Below are 18782 nucleotides of genomic sequence, written 5' to 3'. Positions count from 1 at the left end.
CTCTAGCCCCTTAGCTTCCAGTACAGTGCTTAATATAGAGTAGGTATTCAACGAATAGCCATTGAATTGATTTGGAACAGTAAGTCAATTATTCCAGCATTATTTTTTAAACAACTCTTGTCTTTCCTACTGACTTGTGATGGTGTTCTTTTCAAAAATTAAATTCTTGAACATACCAGTTTACTGAAAGTCTTTATTTTCTGTTCCACACTGTGACATGATTAATTATCCTGTCCTTATTATCCCTTAAAATCTAGTAGTGCTAGACCTCCTTTTTCATGACACTTTAAAAATAGATAATCAGGAAGTGGTTGTGGCTTAACTGATAGAGCTTCCGCCTACCATATGGAGGGTCCAGGGTTCTATACCCAGGGCTTCCTGACCCGTGTGGTGAGCTGGCCCATGTGAAGTGCTGCTGCACACAAGAAATGTTGTGCCACACAGGGGTGTCCCCTGCATAGGAGAGCCCCGTGTGGAAGGAGTGGGCCCTGCAAGGAGAGCTGCTCCGCTTAAGAAAAGTGCAGCCCGCCCAGGAATGGTGCTGCACACATGGAGAGCTGATGCAGCAAAATGATGCAACAAAAAAACAGCACAGTTTCTTAGTGCCACATGACAAGAATGCAAACGGACACAGAACAACACACAGTGAATGGACACAAAGAGCAGGCTTTGGGGGGGAAGGGGAGAGAAATAAATAAAGCTTAAAAAAAAATAAAAATAAAAATAGATAAGCTATATTTGCCTATTCTTTCTTATGAATTATCCTCAGAATTTAATCAAGACCCCCCACACATGCAATGGATAATGGGATTTTTTAATATATTGGATTAAATATAGCACAGTCATTAAAAAGCAATCATTTATCTAGATAATACTTTGCCTTTCTATATATTCCAGTCAATTTCTTGATCTTTTAGTAAATTTGTGTAGTTTCCTTCATATGTGTCCCATCCAATTCTCATTAAGGTTATTCCAAAATATTTATTAGGCTTGTTTCTACTTTGAATTGAGCTTTTTTCAATTATATTTTCTATTTATTTCTTGGATATAGAAAATCTATATCCAAACTTTTAAAATGTTTACTTCATGTCTTGTCATTATAAAGGCAGTTTTCAAGGCTTAGAGATATTGAAAATATTTATTATGGTCAGCAGATGTTTCTGTCTACTCAAGTGTTCTGACCAAAAAAGAAAGAAAGGGAAGAAATACCAATTGCCATTTTCCTCTTATTACGACCCATTGTGGGGAAGCAGACTTGGCCCAATGGATAGGGTGTCCGCCTACTACATGGGAGGTCTGCGGTTCAAACCCCGTGTGGAGCTGGCCCATGTGCAGTGCTGATGCACGCAAGGAGTGCCATGCCACGCAGGGGTGGCCCCCACGTAAAGGAGCCCCAAGCGCAAGGAGTGCACCCTGTAAGGAGAGCTACCAGTGCGAAAGAAAGTGCAGCCTGCCCAAGAATGGCACCGCACACACAGAGAACTGACACAACGAGATGACGCAACAATAAAAAAAGAAACACAGATTCCTGGTGCTGCTGATAAGGATAGAAGCAGTCACAGAAGAACACACAGCAAATGAACACAATGAGTAGACAACTGGGAGGGGGGGAATGAAATAAATAAAAAATCTTTAAAAAAAAAAAAAGACCCACTGTGATTGTGTATAGTTGTGCACCATTGCATCAGTTTTGCATTGATTGTTTTTATTTTTTTTCAAATGCAATTAAAATCTAGATCAGAGGTCAGAAGCAAACTTTTTCCTAAAGCACCAGCTAGTAAGTATTTAGGCCTGTGTGTCTTGTGAGTTCTATCACAACTACTGAACTTTGTTGTTGTAGTGCGAAAGCAGCCGTAGACAATATGCTATATAAGATGAATAGTTGTAGTTGTGTATCAGTAAAACTTTATTTTCAAAACAGTGTCTGGGCTGAAGGCTTAGTTTGCTTACCTCTGCTCTAGATATATATTTCTCAAGCAATGTAAGATTGTCATGAAGATTTTATATAGGTTATGGTTCTAACGAAATTTCTCCTAACATCTAAATGTAAGTTTTCTCTTACCTCTCTCAATTTCCTCTGCAGTTTTATCTTCTTCTACCAATATTTTGTCAATAGTGGAATTCCTCAAAGCTCAGTTTTAGATCCTCTTCTTTTCATTCCTATACTCTCTCCCTAGGCTAATGATTCCAATATTTTTAACTTCAATGAATTCTTGTCCTCTGAGTTCCATATCAACTTCTCATTTGACCATTAATTCTCAAAGACACTTCAAATTCAACACTGGTAAACTGAATTTACAATCATCCATTATCAAACCTTGTTTTCTGTTGGTGCTCCCAGTTTCAGTGGATGGTACCATTGTCTCTCTAATTCTACAATCAGAAACTTAGGCATCAAACTTGACATACAGGGTATCTATGGCCTGTTGACAAGTATATAAGGTTCTTTATTTGGAAAGAATTTATGTATACAGTCAAATTTTAACTTATTGTTTGGAAAGTGTATATCATAGGTTAAACATGTAAAGAAAGAAATGAACACAGTTTGATAAGACTAGTTCTTTGACTGCTAGAATTTTTCACTTGCTATTAGCTAAACGAATTATGCAAAGGCCATCTGTAAATCTGTGTGCCAATTGACAGATAAGATCAACACAGTAGTCTGAAAGACTGTAGTGTATTGTAAACCTTAGCAGCATGTTACAGCATATTATATCTGCCACCACTAATCAGAAGAATGACTGCAAAGGCAATAAAGAATAAATTGTGAGAAAGTAGGTGCGACAAGGTCTTTCACTATTGGTTTTCCATAGAAATTCTATATAAGTTTCTGTATTGTTGTTGTAAAAGCATTTGTCATGTTTGTACATTTCAGCCTATCATATATAGAGTCTGGCTTTTCTATATGACCTTTAATTATAGAGTTGGCCTCATAAATGTGATTGTGTGTGTGTGTGGCAGTATAATAATTATAAAAACAGCAAGCCATTCAGGAAAGAATTTCTGAGTCTCCATAAAACAGAATTTTCTTTGTTGAAACTATAAATATGTTCAGTTTTAACAGTTACAGTAAAGCAGTACTAAATTTGGCTATATGAAACCAGGAAAGCACTAAAAATTTTATTCACAGAAAAATATTTGCTCAATATAATTAGTCTGGGGGCCTATGATAAATGCTGCTTTCCACACTATACCAATCACAGCAGAACAAGGCAAAAATAATGGAAAGGAAAATGTATATTCTGGGCAAAACACAATTAGAAAAGGATAAAGATAAACTTACTGGTTCTCCTGCAAGTCCTCTGTCTCCTGTGCTTCCGGGGGGTCCTTGTAAACCCTGAACAAATAAGGGCAGAACCTGTGGAAAAGCTGGTGCATGACAACATTTTAGGCAGTTTCCTCACAATTTTCCTTCCTGATACTCCACCTAACTTTTCTATGTCTACCTCTATTCTTATATTTAATCTCCAGTCCTATACTGTGTCAACTAATTATCCATAATTATTATAAACTTGGATTTTATACTTCTAATAGTGATATAAAATGTTTTATTATATATTTTTTCAAAAAACAATAGTTTTGTGATGGGCTGGTAAGTATGACTTATGTCTTAAAGTCTGGGAAAGCACAGGCATTCCAGAACCTAGATGACTACAAATGATCAAATTGAATCTCTCAAACTTCCTTTTTTAACTTTTTACATTTTTATACCATGCCACCTATGGTACCATAAAAGTAGCTCTTGAATATGAATATATATATTCTATATAGTGAAATGGTAGGTAGAACTCTAAACCAAATCCCAGGTCCCTTTGACCAGCCCATTTACAGATTTACTGAGCATATCCTGTATGCCAGACACCAATGACAGCTAAAGGCATATAAAATACTTCTCCTGTCTATTTGCTGTCTCTTCAACATTACTGACCTTGGGCACAACTACACAGCTTATCACAATGACCATTTTATCATAAAAACTAAAAGCTAAGAAAAAAATATGGTATTAAATTGGAAGTAAAGATGTTCAAAATTCTTAGCAACATACAATCTTCTAAGTTATAATCATCAGTGCTATGTTATGTAAGTTTATCAGGTTAAAAAAAGATATAGAGGCAGCAGACTTGGCCCAGTGGTTAGGGCATCCGTCTACCACATGGGAGGTCCACGGTTCAAACTTTGGGCCTCCTTGACCTGTGTGGAGCTGGCCCATGCACAGTGCTGATACGCGCAAGGAGTGCCCCTGTGTAGGGGAGCCCCATGCGCAAGGAGTGTGCCCTGTAAGGAGAGCTGACCAGCGCGAAATAAAGTGCAGCCTGCCCAGGAATGGTACCACACACACGGAGAACTGACATAACAAGATGATGCAACAATAAAGAAACACAGATTCCCGTGCTGCTGACAATAACAGAAATGGACAAAGAAGACACAGCAAATAGACACAGAGAACAGAAAACCAGGGTGGGGGGGTGGGGAAGGGGAGATAAATAAATAAATAAAATAAATCTTTATTAAAAAAAAAAAAGGCATAGAAAGTCATGGGTTCTCATGTGGCTAAGGCCCTATGAAAAATCATATGTTACCCACTCACTCCAAGCTCCTAAATTAAACGACAGGACCAATACAAAGGGCCCCACTGTGCCTGGTACACCAATAGCAAAAGTTTGGAGCCTTAATAATGTCTGTCCAGCCTGCTCTGTAAAGTGTGCTTAGACATGATAATCAAACTTAATAAACATCTTTGATACTGTTCACGGTACATATTTGATAGCAATTTCATAATTTTTAAAGCTCTTTGTGGAAACTATGTAACTATCAAAACAAAGCCTATTTGTTTTTATTGTAGAAAGAGAAAAAAGGCACAGGTTAATAAAATTCCCTTTCAGGCTTTTTAGTTGCTACTGATAATATATTATTTATAGCACAACTTCCTATCTCTTGACTTCCACTCAGTAATTAGGATAATGACTATGATAATGATGACTTTGAGGACAATAATGACTATTATGGTTGCTATTTATTAGGAGCCTGTGCCAACCATAGTTATAACATAATTTGAGAAGTTAAGTAATTTGTACTAAAAGGTTAAGTAATTCGTACAAAGTCAAAACAGCTAATAAGTGACAGAATCAGGATTTAACTCCCAATATGTCTGACTCCAAAGCCATATTGCATATTGACTCCATGGCCTTCCACTATATTAAGCTACTTCCTAATGATTTCAATGAAGAATGGAGCATTCAATGGCGTTTGCATCTTCAGAAAACATGTGTAGAGTATCCTCAAAGAACTTTTCATGAATACAAGCAAGGAAGCATATATATGTTATTCCATGGTTACACATTCATGTAGGATCATGGACAACTGTGATAATGGTGTGTGTTCTGTCTTACATTATGAAGAATGGGAAAAATAGATTTTAATACAATTTTTATATTGTATAGATTATGAAATAAATGTTTCTTAAATATTCTTAGTTACTTAGGGAAAAATATATTTAAGAAGGCATTGTTACATGCAACTGGAAAATGACCTTGAATTGAAGGTTCGATGCGGATCAGCAGAATATCCCTGTCTACATATAATAACATGACTTTAAAATGCTGTTTGACCTAATGTAAGGGGGAAAAGGAAAGGAGGAATGAGTTTATATGGCTATGAGTCTCTAAAAAAGAGTCTGGAGGCTGTCAGAAGGATTTCCCTTATGCACAACTGAGCAGAGTCTAAGAGACAGATAAAGTAGATACAATCCCCAGGTATTGGTTCCTTGGAGGGCTAAAGAGACCCACGGGTTCTATGGTTATGGCAGAAGGGGTTCACTGCCATGTCAGATGGCCCTTCTTTGGAGCTGGTGTTTCTGCGTGATGAAACTGGACTCAGATGGGATCTCTTTTCATAAGACTTTCATGCTACTTTACTGGAATTGTAGTTGGTGTTGGGGTTTAAGATATAATTAGGGGATTTGAATCTCTGGACTGACAATATGATAGCCAGGCCCTGAGCCTCAACAGACTCCAGCTCCTACAATCTGATCTATTGGACTTACCCCACTCAGCTAAGATGGAGTTGAAGAAGGACAACCACCACACCATGGAGCCTAGAGTGCCTACAACTGAAAGCAGGAGGATTGCATCCAGTATCCATGTGGAATCTGAGCCTCCTCTTGACATAGAGGTGCAATGGACACAACCAATCCAAGGTCCACAGAGAAAAGGTGGCATTGGAGTGGGAAAAGTGGACATGGTGGCTGATGGGTATGGGGAATGGCAGGAAGAGATGAGATGTGGAGGTGCCTTTGGGACTTGGAGTTGCCCTGGACAGTGCTTCAGGGGCAATCACCGGACATTGTAAATCCTCCCAGGGCCCACTGGATGGAATGGGGGAGAGTATGGGCCATGATGTGGACCACTGACCATGAGGTGCAGAGATGCCCAGAGATGTACTTACCAAATGCAATGGATGTGTCATGATGATGGGAGTGAATGTTGCTGGGGGGCGAGTGGTGGGGTGGAGGTGGTGGGGTTAAATGGGACCTCATTTTTTTTTTTTTAATGTAATATTTTTACAAAATCAATGAAAAAAAAAAAGAAGGCATTGTTAAGAGTTTCCACTTCCAATAATGGCAAAGTAGTCCTCATTAAATTAAGCTACTTGCAGCTAACTAGTATAAACGCATAAAAACATTTTTTAATTGAAAAAAACCACAACAACTATATGAAGGTGCTGGAGAGAGACCAAAACTGGGCAGAAATTGGAGTGGAGGGTTCTGTGCTTGAAAGAAGGGAATGGCATTGAGTAGGTTTCTGATTTTTTCCCTACGGCTTTAAGTGGAAGGCAGGGTACATTGGATGGTTAAAACTAGGCCCAAAAACTATAGTCTTTACTGGCTTGGAGAACCAGACAACAGAATTTGGAGTGATCACAGCTGTTGGAAAGTGATAGAAGAAAGATTCAGTAGGGGGACTTCAAATTCTGGGTACAAACTCTGTTTAAATCTCTTGCTGAATTTGAACTATTTATCTGCAGAGCAGATTCCAAGCAGCCCAGCTAAGGCTAAAAGGACTGAACAGAATTTTCAGTGGCCACACACTGCAGAAGAGAGAGGGTTTGGAGTTTCTGAGTCCTGCCAAGGTCCTGCCTGGTAAATTGGAAAACCAATCCTCTTCAAAGAAATATAACAGAATTTGGAGTTTTAATAATAGATTATTAAAAATGTCCAAAATATAATCTAAAATTACTGGACATGAAAATAGGCTCATATTCATAAGAAAAGGCCATCAATGGAGACTAATCTCAAGATACATGTTGAATTTAGCACACAAAAGGTTTTAAAGTAGCTATTATAACTACTCTCAAGGATATAAAGAACAATATACTCATGATAAATAAACAGAAAATCTCAGCAAACAACACCTATAAAAAAGAAACAATGGAATTATAACACTGGAAATTAACAACTCTAAATAAAACTGAAAATTTTGTGAATTTAGAAATTCACTAAATGGGCTTAACAAGAGTATAGAGATAAGAGTCAGGTTATCCAATAACAAAAGCAGGAAAAAGAAAAACTGAAATAAAAATTAACAGAGCCTTAGGCCAAGAGGATGAAATTAAAAAGTCTAACATATGTATCATTGAAATCTAAGATGGAAGAAAGTGAGGAAGAAAAAAAATTGAAAAAATAATAGTGAAAATTTCTACTTTTAGTGAAGATAAAAATTTATGGACACAAAAAGCTCAGCAAAACTTAAACAGGAAAAATGCAAAGATGATTCACCTTGGCACATTATAGTCAAGGTGTGAAAAGCTGAAGACAAACAGAATCTTGAAAGCAGCTAGAGAAAAATGATATGGGGGAATAATATATGGATAACTGAAGACTTCTTTTCCAAAATAATGGAAGCAAAAAGGTAGTGGCATGTCATCAGGCATACTAAAGAAAAAAGAAAAAAAAAGCAAAACAAAACCTGTTAACCAAGAATTACATATCCAGTAAAAAATATCCTTCAAAAATGAAGGTGAAACAAAGACATTTTCATAAATAAAAACTATGAAAATTCACCACTAACAGAACTTCACTAAAAGAAATCTAAAGGAACTTCTATAGGCTGCAGGGAAATCCACCATTTGGAAATTCAGATTTGCAGGAAGGAGTGAAGAGCTCCAGAAATGCTAAATATGTGGACAAATAAAAGACTATTTTTTTCTCTGAATATTTCTAAAGTACACATTTCATTTATATTTCATTATATTAAAGTAAAAACATTTTATTTATATTACAGCAAAAATTATAACTTTGCTTTGTGGGGTTTTATGCAATGCATAAAACAATTATAGCATAAAGGACATGGTGCCAGTAAATGGACCTATATGGCTATAGGTTTCTTACATTTTATATGAAGCAGTCCAGTATTAACTCTATGTATACCAAGGACAGCTAGAATACATGCTATAATCCCTAAACCAGGGTTGGTAAACAACAGCCAGGTGGGGGTGAGTGTGTGTGGAACAAATCCAGACAGTTGACTGTTTCTGTAAATAAAGTTTTATTGGAGCAAATCCATGCTCACTCCTTTATGAGTTTGTAAACTTGTTTACAAATTGTCTAAGGCCACTTTTGCACTACAATGGCAGAACTGAGTAGTTATGAGAGACCATATGGTCCACAAAGCCTAAACTTCATTTTTTGCCCTTTTATAGCAAAAAATGTGCTGACCCCTGACCTACACTAACCACGTAAAAATAATACAAAGAGGTAGAGTTAAAAAGCCAATAGATTAATTAAAATGGAATTATCAAAATTATTCAATGCCAGAAGAAGGCACTGAATAAAAAAGCAGGAGACAAAGAAAAAACAAATTGCAAATGGTAGATTTAAATAAAACCATATTATGGTAAATGTAAAAAGAATACTCTAATTAAATGGCAGAGATTGTCAAAATGAATTTAAAAAGCAAGACCCAACTATAGAACAGTCACTTTTTTAAAAAAAGTTACAGATAAGAGTTGAAAGTAAATGAATGGAAAAAAAAGATATAGCTCACAAACAGTAAGTATGAGAAAGATGGACAGACTATAGTAATAGCAGATAAAATAGGTTTAAGACAAAGAATAGTACCAGAAATAAAAAGTACTAGCAGAGATAAGGAGGAATATTTTAAATTATAAAAGAGTCAGTTGAGCAGGAAGAAAATAACAATCATAAATGTGGAAAAACTAAGACAATACTAATCATATACATGGAAAAACTAATAACAGAGTTTCAAAATATATGAAGCAAAACTGACAAATTTAAAGTGGGAAGTAAAGAAATACAAAATCACAGAGATTTGTAACACCCTATTCATCAACTGATAGAGTACAGAGACAAAAAATAAATAATGTATGAACTGTTAAGAGTTTTTATAAGATTTAGGCAGTTAAAAAAAGTGACACAGGGTTTAATCACCTCAATAACACAGTTCTTTGTAATAAACTATCCAAATATTTGTGCCACTTCCTCTAAATTCTTCCTTTGAGTCAAATCTATGTGTGCATGGAAGGGAAGTTTAGGAAACAGTTTTGACCAAAAGACAAATATATTTTTGGTTATCTGGACTAGCAGGGTACATATGTATGTGTTGCCAGTGTTAAGAATTATGGTTTTAGAGTTAGGACAATTTAGAGCTAGGGGGCTCTTAGATATCTTACTAATCCTTTTATTTTACAGATGAGGAAAATAAGATCCAGAGAGACTAACCAATTTAACCAATGTTATACAGCTATTATTAGCATGCACGAGAAAGAAGGTTAATCTGATCTCCACCAAATCTTTCTAATATACAGCTCTGCCTGCTTGTTGATAGTGCATAAATCACTAGATACACTATGATTACTATGCAGGTCAATTGAATCTTTGGATCTTGTATAATTTTTTTGGAATAATCACTCCTATCTTCCACAAGATATCAAAAGTCTATTTCAGTTAAATCAAAAAGAAGAAAATGTTAGTAGAGAGTTAAGTAAACCTGAAAAACTATTATAAACACATGATTTAATGTCCAACCCATGTCATCCAAGAAGGTAACTTTACACTTCCAGTAGTCTAGGAGACTTGTTTGCCATAGCTATGGTTACCAAATGGTTCTAATATCTTTTATTAGATTGAGGAAGTCAAACATCAAATTTCACATCTATCCAGACATATCTGATAAGCTGAAAATGAAGGGAAAATTCTAAGGAATGCCAAAACAAAATGAGTAAGCAGCTTTATTTCTCTGGGCCTCCTTTTCCTAAAATGAGAAGACTTGATGAGCTCCAAATTTCTCCATTTACTGCAGCATATTAGCCTTGTGTACAGTGTAGAAAGTGGTCAGAATCTACAGAAACACCATTTGAACTGATATAATAGAAACTTAAATGATGAATATTAATACTTGAGGACATCGATTCATATATAATACTACACCCAAGTTCTTTTTCCCTTGGATATGGTCATTTTTCTCTTTTAGGTCTCTCATATGAGGCTATTGTGGGAAACAACAGGTAGGGGGCAGCAAATTTCAAAGAGGAATAAGTAAATGTGACAGTGACAATTACTATCACAGTCAACATTTTTATCCTATACTTTTCTGATTCCTCAGTTGCAATCTATTTATATTATCTAATTTTATAACTTTAAATTATATATGGTATATATAAATGACTAATTAAAATGTCATCATTAAAATCATTATTCCAAGTGAAAGTAATTAAAAATACCCAAACATTTGATAAGCTTATTTGCTCACAATAATATATATATTTTATATATTTGTGTATATAGGTATGAATACACAAATGTAAATACCTTTCCTCAGTTTGTGATGACAACCACAGAAATTGTTGCCTCTCCTCAGGAAAAAAACTATAATTCTGACAAGATTTTTAATAGTAGGAAAATATTTAGCAGTATGTAATACCAAAACCTCTTAAAGCAGTGTCATAGGAAAGCATGGTGATAACACTGTCCATATTCCAAGGGCCTAAAAAAGCACTGAAATTGAATTAAAACGAACTAGGCAAGAAGCCACAAAGAAGTATTCTGTTGTGTTAGTGTTATGACTGCACCATTGTTATATTACATGGTGTCATACCATTTTATTTTGAAATGGATTTTAGAGAAAGCCTAATTTATCATAACTAGGGTGAAGTAAAAATAAGAATGATCACTACCAGCTTATAGATAGGTACAACTAAGAACCAACTTGCCCAAATTGAAGGAGAAAAAGAACATATATTTTCTTAGTCTAGCATATTGAATACCAAACAACAGTTATGCCAAAAGAAAAAGCTCATGGAAATTTCTCATTGCCTGATTATTTGTCTTTACTTACTGGTTTCCCTTGAGGTCCTCTTTCTCCAGGGTTTCCAGTTTTACCCTACATAGGAAAGAAAATGTTTGGGTCAAATAGTCCCTGCCCAAAATAGTAATCTGACACTTAGAAAAACAGGGAAGATTTCTTTCTTATTTGTTCCTTTTTCTTTTTGTTTTTTGTTTGCTTGTTTTTTTACTTTTTTTTTTATATTATTCTTTTGGAAAGATTTTAAATGTTCATTTTTAATGAAAAAAATCTTATTACTTACAATTAGACCATGAGGACCTCTTTTTCCTTGATCTCCTTCTTCACCCTACAAAATATCAATACCAGTTGAGTTAGTAAAATGTAAATTATGGTCTTACATATGCTAGCATACACTTACACACAAAAAATAAGTATCAAGTATATAGTTTCAACATATTTTTCCTATTGAAAATAAAACATTTTTGTCTAGAGTAAAAATGTTGTAAGCTGCATACTTAGACTAAGAGAAAATACAGAACCATACTTTTGTCAGGAAATTTTTCATTTTTCAGACAAGATAAATGAGTTCACTAAAAATAAACTGCATGTGAAATGAGAAAAATCAATGATTACCTTGGTACCTTGTATTCCTTGTTCCCCTGAGAGACCATCTGGTCCTCTTGGTCCCTAGAGGTAGAAAGAATATCCTGCTGTTAATTTGAAATGTCCCTTTTACCATTTTATGTCCTTGCAATGTAGGCAGTTTGCCTTTTTTTATGTAACAAAGTCCTTCTGCTTGCTTTTATGCCCTGATCACAAGAAAAGAATACAGCTTGGGTGTATTACTGAACGCATCTGCATGGAAAAATCAAGCCAATATTTTCAAGATTTAATGCTGAATAGTATATCATATGACCACAAAAACTGAGCTGATTCAGTTGTTGAGGTGGTTAAAATAAAAGTTAGTTATTCAGGTATTTTATTCACCCTATCATTTACTCAGATGCCAGCCAAGATATATTCTAAAAAAACAACCCTACGTCATCCTAAAAGTGGTTGGTCTGTTTGTCCATACAATTATCTTAAGGTTTCTAATGGAATGGCGTTATTCTCTTCACATTATTAGAAGATGAATGCCGACCGCACTGTGCCTGTCTATGCACCTGCTTGACAATAGTGGGAAATGGTAGGAGCACAGAAAGGGAGAGAATGTGCAGTTAGGGATATTTGTGTAAATTTTTAAAATTCTCAGCTAATTTGCAGTCAGTATTATTTCAGTAGAGGGGACCAGCTGAAGCATTAGTTGCAGAAGTCATTCTCTAATAAAATGGTAGTATATATCTTTCTGCCTAAGTTCTGACTTTCCTTGGAAGATCTTAAAGTCCTTTTCAAAGGAGTAAATTCATTATATAACCACTAACTAACAATCTATTGTGGAAAAGGCACTGGGTTAAGTGTTATGGAAATACATATTATAGGACTGTTCCTCCTTTATGAAGCTCATAGAATGATAAATTATACAAATGACTATAATATAGGAAGAGATAGGGATATCAAATGCTTAAGGGATTAAAAAGAGGGAGACAGCCTTAACATGTTTGTAATGGGAATAAAGATATTTTTACATTTAGAAATAATGCTCTCCTGTCCTTTTCAAAATATAAGGCACTGTAGCTACAGAGTAGTATGAAAAAAGGCATAGAGGCAGGAAAGAAGATACTTAAGGAACAACAAAGTAGTTTATTTAGCTGGACTACTGATTATAGGAAGAGAAACAGAAGTAGAAAGGAAGACTGAGATTTATAAGGTAAAGAATGGAGTTTATATTTAAATCAGTTGCAAAGGGGACCATGATACAAAGTCCCCAGTATAAAATGCTGATCTAAAGGACTCTAAGGTGACATGTGGAAACACTTGAAGGAAGTGAATATCTTGGGGAAACTCATTCCAGCAGAAGAAACAGCAAGTGCAAAGATCCTGAAGTGGGGGCATATTTGGAATGCTTGACAACTGAGTAACTGAAGATGAAAAAGAAAAATGGTTAAAATATGACTGATTAAAAGTGTGAAGGCCTTTCAAGACCTTGCTCTAAATAACTACCATCATCTTAAAGATTCAGCAGCTGTTTCAATTCTCTTTCTCTGACTCCTTCAATGCCTTCTTTACTATTCCTGCCCTGTAAGAAAACACTTCCTTAAAGAGTTTGGAAGAGAAGGCAAGAGAGTTTGAAAAGCAGTGAGTGTTCAAAACTCTGAAAACACTGCAGAAAACAAGTAAGAATCTAGACTGAAAAAGTATCCCCTGGTAATTAGGAACTTAAAAACCCATTTTCAATCTGAAATTTCTATCAGTCTTTTCTTGGTTATTCTGGTAATGAATAACTGGTAGAATGATGACAGCATTAATAGAAAAACAATTGGAAATGTGTTTAGCATGGAGAGGGAGGAGTGGCAGAAGATTGTGAATTCAACCTGAGATAGTCACACTGAAACAGAAATCTTCAAGGATAATGAGAGAGATTTAAAAGTCATTCTATCTAAGTTTAAATGGTATCAGCTATAAGGATAAAGCTTCAAAAGGCCCCTCAGAAAGAGAGCTGCAAATTTAGGGTTTAAAAAAAAAATTTGGCCCAAAGATGGCAAATAGGCTTCATTTCTCAGCTAAAACAGCAGATTAAGTGGTTGCTTATAGAAAGAGAGAGAGAAAAAAAATTTTGAGGCTGCATCTAGCTCAGGAGGAAAGATTTATAATTAAATGCCAGTTTCTGTCATGGCACATAAATCATGTGCTGCCATGGCTGAACTAATACAAACTCTACTTTTTATGGTTAAGAAACTGAGGCCTGCAGATGTTGAGTTGCCTGACTCATATAAATGTTCAGACATGAAATTGTACTTTGTTAAGTTTATAATAATTTTTTCAAATGTTAAAGTAAGGGTTAATCCTAAGAACAAGTGAAAAGAGGACCTGATATTTAGAAGAGGTTTACAAAATGAATATTAAACACTCTCAAAGAGTGCTGGTTGGCATTATAATGAAATGAAATACCTTCCCCCATAAGGAATATATATAGTAAAAATAACCACTTATTTTTATGTTTTAGTTTTAAAAGAATACTAAACCATATATATTTTTAATGTAATATTATTACAAAGTCAATAAAAAATAAAAAAATTAAAAAAAAAAAAAAAAAAAAGAATACTAAACCAGTTTTATTGTGAGGGAGATTTATTAGCAGAAGATGCTTGCCACAATATCTTTATTCCTTTGAGATTTAGTTTCAGTTGTTAGAGTGCACAGAGGGCGCACTCCTCCTATAGTGATGATAAAGATAATAACACTTAGTTATAAAATGTCTAACAATTACATTAACTAAAAGCTACAAAGCCTAAGGTTGCTAATTAAGGGGTTAAGGCTGGCAGAACTCTAGGAAAGTTAGTACTCTGTAAAAGTAAGCTACACAACTAAAAATTTAGCTTTATCAGCATCTATACATTTCATTTTGACCTTGGTTACAGAAACGAGCATCAATTATGTATATACCTACTTTGACCCCTGGGACAAAATAAGCTTTAGGATAAGTTCTAAGAAAATTAGACAACTATCATTATAATGAGCACCTTATCCGGTATAAAGTTATTTTCTCAATACCTACTTTAAAATATATGAATATATCTTTTTCTTTTGGAATTTTTTATTGTCTTTTTAAAAAATATCATTTCTTATGAAGCTCTTAGAGACTATATACTGGCTAAATATAAAATCAAAAAAAAATTTTTTTTATCCCATTTTAGGAAAGTTAAGGTTGCCTGCACTGAGCAGCTTTTAGTAGATTCTTAGAGCTGGAGTAAAGTCTGACAGCTCAGCTATGGAAACAAAGCATGTTTCATAAAGTAACAGCTACTTGAATTGTAGGCAAAAATATTAAAGAGTTACCCAAATTCATGAACAACCAATTTAAACTTAAGTGCATATGATATGAGATAGAACTATTACTTGATATAAATGATTTACTAGAACACTTAAAAAATGATTAATTAGAACAGTAACATAAACTGCCCACTAGTTTATTTTGGTTTATTTCCTATGCTCTGCCAACATACACAATATTTCAAATGCCACTAGATTATAAACCACTAAATCATAGAATCCATATGGTTTAGATCTAAGAGATAGCTAACACTGAATGCTGCCCAGTGCTGGTGGAGTGTTTGACAAACTGTAGGAAATCAACGTGTTAGATAGAGGGGTGGATGGATAGAGGTGGGAGGGCAGTAGACTGGTCGCTAGAATCCTCTGGGAGTGGTCCTGCTATACCCAATGTTCACATGGTCACTGATGATAGTATAAGTCACAGGCAGAACTGTAAGGGTGTATAAGCAGTAATTTGTAATGATAACTCACCATGTGATTTTAGTGCTGATACGCCTAGGCTGAGCTATCCCTCTAGCATTCTGTGACACAGTTGTGTGCCCAAAAGGGCTTAGAGGTGTGCTGGAAACATCAGACTTTGGAGTAGCAGGGCAAAGCTGGGGCACAGGAACCCTACCTAGAAACCTTTTTCATTTATCTCAGTGGGTTGAACAATTATGGTTTTTTGAATGAAAAACACTGGAAAGCACTGGCCTTGGGTGCTTTCCCAGTGGGTGCTTTCACTGGCCTTGGGATCACACCTGCAATGGTGATGCACTGGAGAAAAAAGAGGGTACAGTCAGGAAGATACGAGGTAGCTTCTGCAATGGAACTTCCTAATACTATGTTCTTCTCAAATATTCTGGTCTTCAGTACTTTTCTGTTTACCTGATGTTCACTGGCTGCCTGGAATATTCTTATAGTAAACAAAGTCCTTTTTTTTCTTAGCTGGAAATCCAGAATCCTTGTTTAGAAAATATTGGGAAAAACTTTAAATAATCATGAAGAGCCCTTTGGGAGCGATCCTGTAAAATGTATTTGGAGGGTAAGAAGAAAGGGGAAACAGGTGCTTGGCGATGTGTGAGTTGACAAAGAGGCAACTGTGAGAGGGAAATAATCTACACAGCATTCATGGAGAGGTTAGAAAACTGCAGAACAAATGAACTTTCCACATGGTTTATGATTTAGCATAGGTGGTTTAGGAGAAGACCTTGCTTCATCCTGGACAATCAAGTAGTCCTCAATTACCAAATTAACAAAAGGTATAACTATTTATTCTTTTTTTTTAACCAGTCACAAAACCAGCTGAACTTTCCCACTATGACTAATTCAAAGTTGAATAAACAATGTCAAGCTGACCCAGGATTGAATACTGAAAGGGTAGAGATCACTAAGTGACAGCTGGGTCAGATCATCCACTGTTATTTATTATTTTATTACTTTTGATCCTATTTGAGCAAAAATATATGAGACCATGAGGGTTATTGATAGACTGAAAGTCCGTAACCCAGTAAGAAAAATCATTTTCAGAAAAGAAGTAACAATGCACACACATTTTCTCTCTTTCTTCAATCTTCACCTAAACACAGGTTATAAATTGAAGTTATTATTTCAAGCTGGGTATCTTTAATACTCCCATTTGCCAAATGAAAAACTGCAGGTTTTAAAAAAAACTCTGTTAGAATAAGTCACGTTTTGAAATTTTTAAATATTTTCTTCACTATCTCTAAAACTTAACTCAGGGTAAGATCAAGAGAGAAAACAGAATTCTCAAAGCCCACATATTTAAAATTAATATTCCATATGATACAGGGTAAGCACAGGCTTTAGAGTGAGACACACGAAGATTTGAAAACTGGTTCTATCATTTTGCTGTGTGTCTTTAGGTCATATACTTAAATTCTCTGAGCCTCAGTTTCCTCTATTATATCTGAGGTAATACCTCATGTTCTTAGGGTGATTCTGAGTATTAAGTGAGATAACATATGTGAAAGTGGCTGGTATGCAATGGGCTTGCAATAAATGGTGGTTCTTATTTCCTTTTTTAAAAAAAGGATTTATTAAGAGATAAGGAAGATTTTTTTCAATCAATTATGTATGTATGATTATTACATAATGATAACACCTCTCATATGCAATTAATAAACTCTTATTCCTCCTGTATTTCCTTATTCTATTTCTTATCACTCTTTTTTTGTCATGATACTACCATTCCTCTCTGTGTAAGTCTATTACTGAGTAGTGTAGCAATTTGATATTATTAATGAATTCCTAAAAGAAATACTGGATTATGTTTGTAAACTGATCTTTTCCTTTGGGCATATTAGATTATATTGGATTCAGCGGTTTACCTGATTAAGTAATCAGGTAAACCTCTTGTGCTAGTAGGGCATTGAGCCCCCACCCTTCGTGGGTGGGGACTCAAAGATAAAAGGCATGGCAAAGGAGAGAGCTGGGGTTTTTGATGTTGGAGTTTTGATGCTGGAGTTTGATGCTAAAACCTTAAGCTGCAGCCCCAGGAAGTAAACACACAGAGGAAAAGAGAAGCAAGCCCTGGGAAGGGGGGAACCCAGGAAGCCTGAACCCTTGCAGACGTCGGCAGCCAACTTGCTCCAACACATGAAAATAGACTTTGGTGAGAGAAGTAACTTATGCTTTATGGCCTGGTATCTGTAAGCCCCTACCTCAAATAAATACCCTTTATAAAAACCAACCAATTTCTGGTATTTTGTATCAGCACCCCTTTGGCTGACTATTAGAAGTAGAAAGTAATTTATTTAAAGATCAACACATGCACAATTTCTCCAAAGAATGGAATGTGAAGTTGGGAATAAGAAAGAATTCTGCATGTTAGTGAAATTTGTATAAAATAAGGGTTTTATATATGTAAATGAATATTAACATTTCAGTTAATATAGGTAGATCATCTAATATAACAAGGAAATAAACTGACCATATGCAAGCACAATACAAGAAAGTATTGTGCTATCCTTGCTGAACACGTATCACTTGTCATGAAGTCATTTTTAAAAAATTAATTTACTCCTGTCATTAGGGTACTTACTCTTTGTCCTTTAGGACCTTGACTCCCAGGTGGTCCTCTTGCCCCCACAAGACCCTACATGTTGAAAATTTAAAAATTAGTTATAGAACTCAAAGGAATATTATCAGAATGGAAGCCATAGTCTTCCTTTGTTTTTTTTACACTTTTTAAATTAAAGTTAATAGATCACAAAGAATGTTACATTAAAAAACATAAAAAACCCATAAGAAACAAGAGGTTCCCATATACCGCACCCTCCACCCCATTATTTTTGTAAATTGTATTTTTTGAAGATATATACATCACATACAAAAATGTTACATTAAAAAATATGTGGTTCCCATATACCCCCCATTCCCCCACCCCACTCCACCCACCCCAACAACCTCCCCCAACATTGTGGCACACTCATCACACTTGGTGAACATATTTTGGAGCACTGCTGCACCACATAGATAATAGTTTACCCTGTGGTTCACACTCTCCCCCAGTACATTCAGTGCGTTATGGCAGGATATATAAAGTCC

The 18782-nt window shown here is 35.3% G+C and overlaps 1 protein-coding gene across 1 annotated transcript in view; it reads right to left on the bottom strand.

The window, feature by feature from the left end:
• The window catches only part of COL24A1 (collagen type XXIV alpha 1 chain), a 365386-nt gene that overhangs the window by 125665 nt on the left and 220939 nt on the right, over positions 1 to 18782 (bottom strand). The window contains exons 28-32 of the mRNA XM_058303231.2: positions 18277 to 18330; positions 11934 to 11987; positions 11602 to 11646; positions 11352 to 11396; positions 3284 to 3337 (exon numbers count right to left, since the gene is read on the bottom strand). Coding sequence (XP_058159214.1) covers positions 3284 to 3337; positions 11352 to 11396; positions 11602 to 11646; positions 11934 to 11987; positions 18277 to 18330 — 252 coding nt within the window. The remainder of the gene's footprint in view (positions 1 to 3283; positions 3338 to 11351; positions 11397 to 11601; positions 11647 to 11933; positions 11988 to 18276; positions 18331 to 18782) is intronic.

The sequence above is a fragment of the Dasypus novemcinctus genome, chromosome 9, assembly GCF_030445035.2.
Source record: "Dasypus novemcinctus isolate mDasNov1 chromosome 9, mDasNov1.1.hap2, whole genome shotgun sequence".
NCBI classification, from domain to species: Eukaryota; Metazoa; Chordata; class Mammalia; order Cingulata; family Dasypodidae; genus Dasypus; species Dasypus novemcinctus.
Note: the sequence above shows the minus strand (reverse complement) of the source record. Positions and strands in the feature narration are given on the sequence as shown.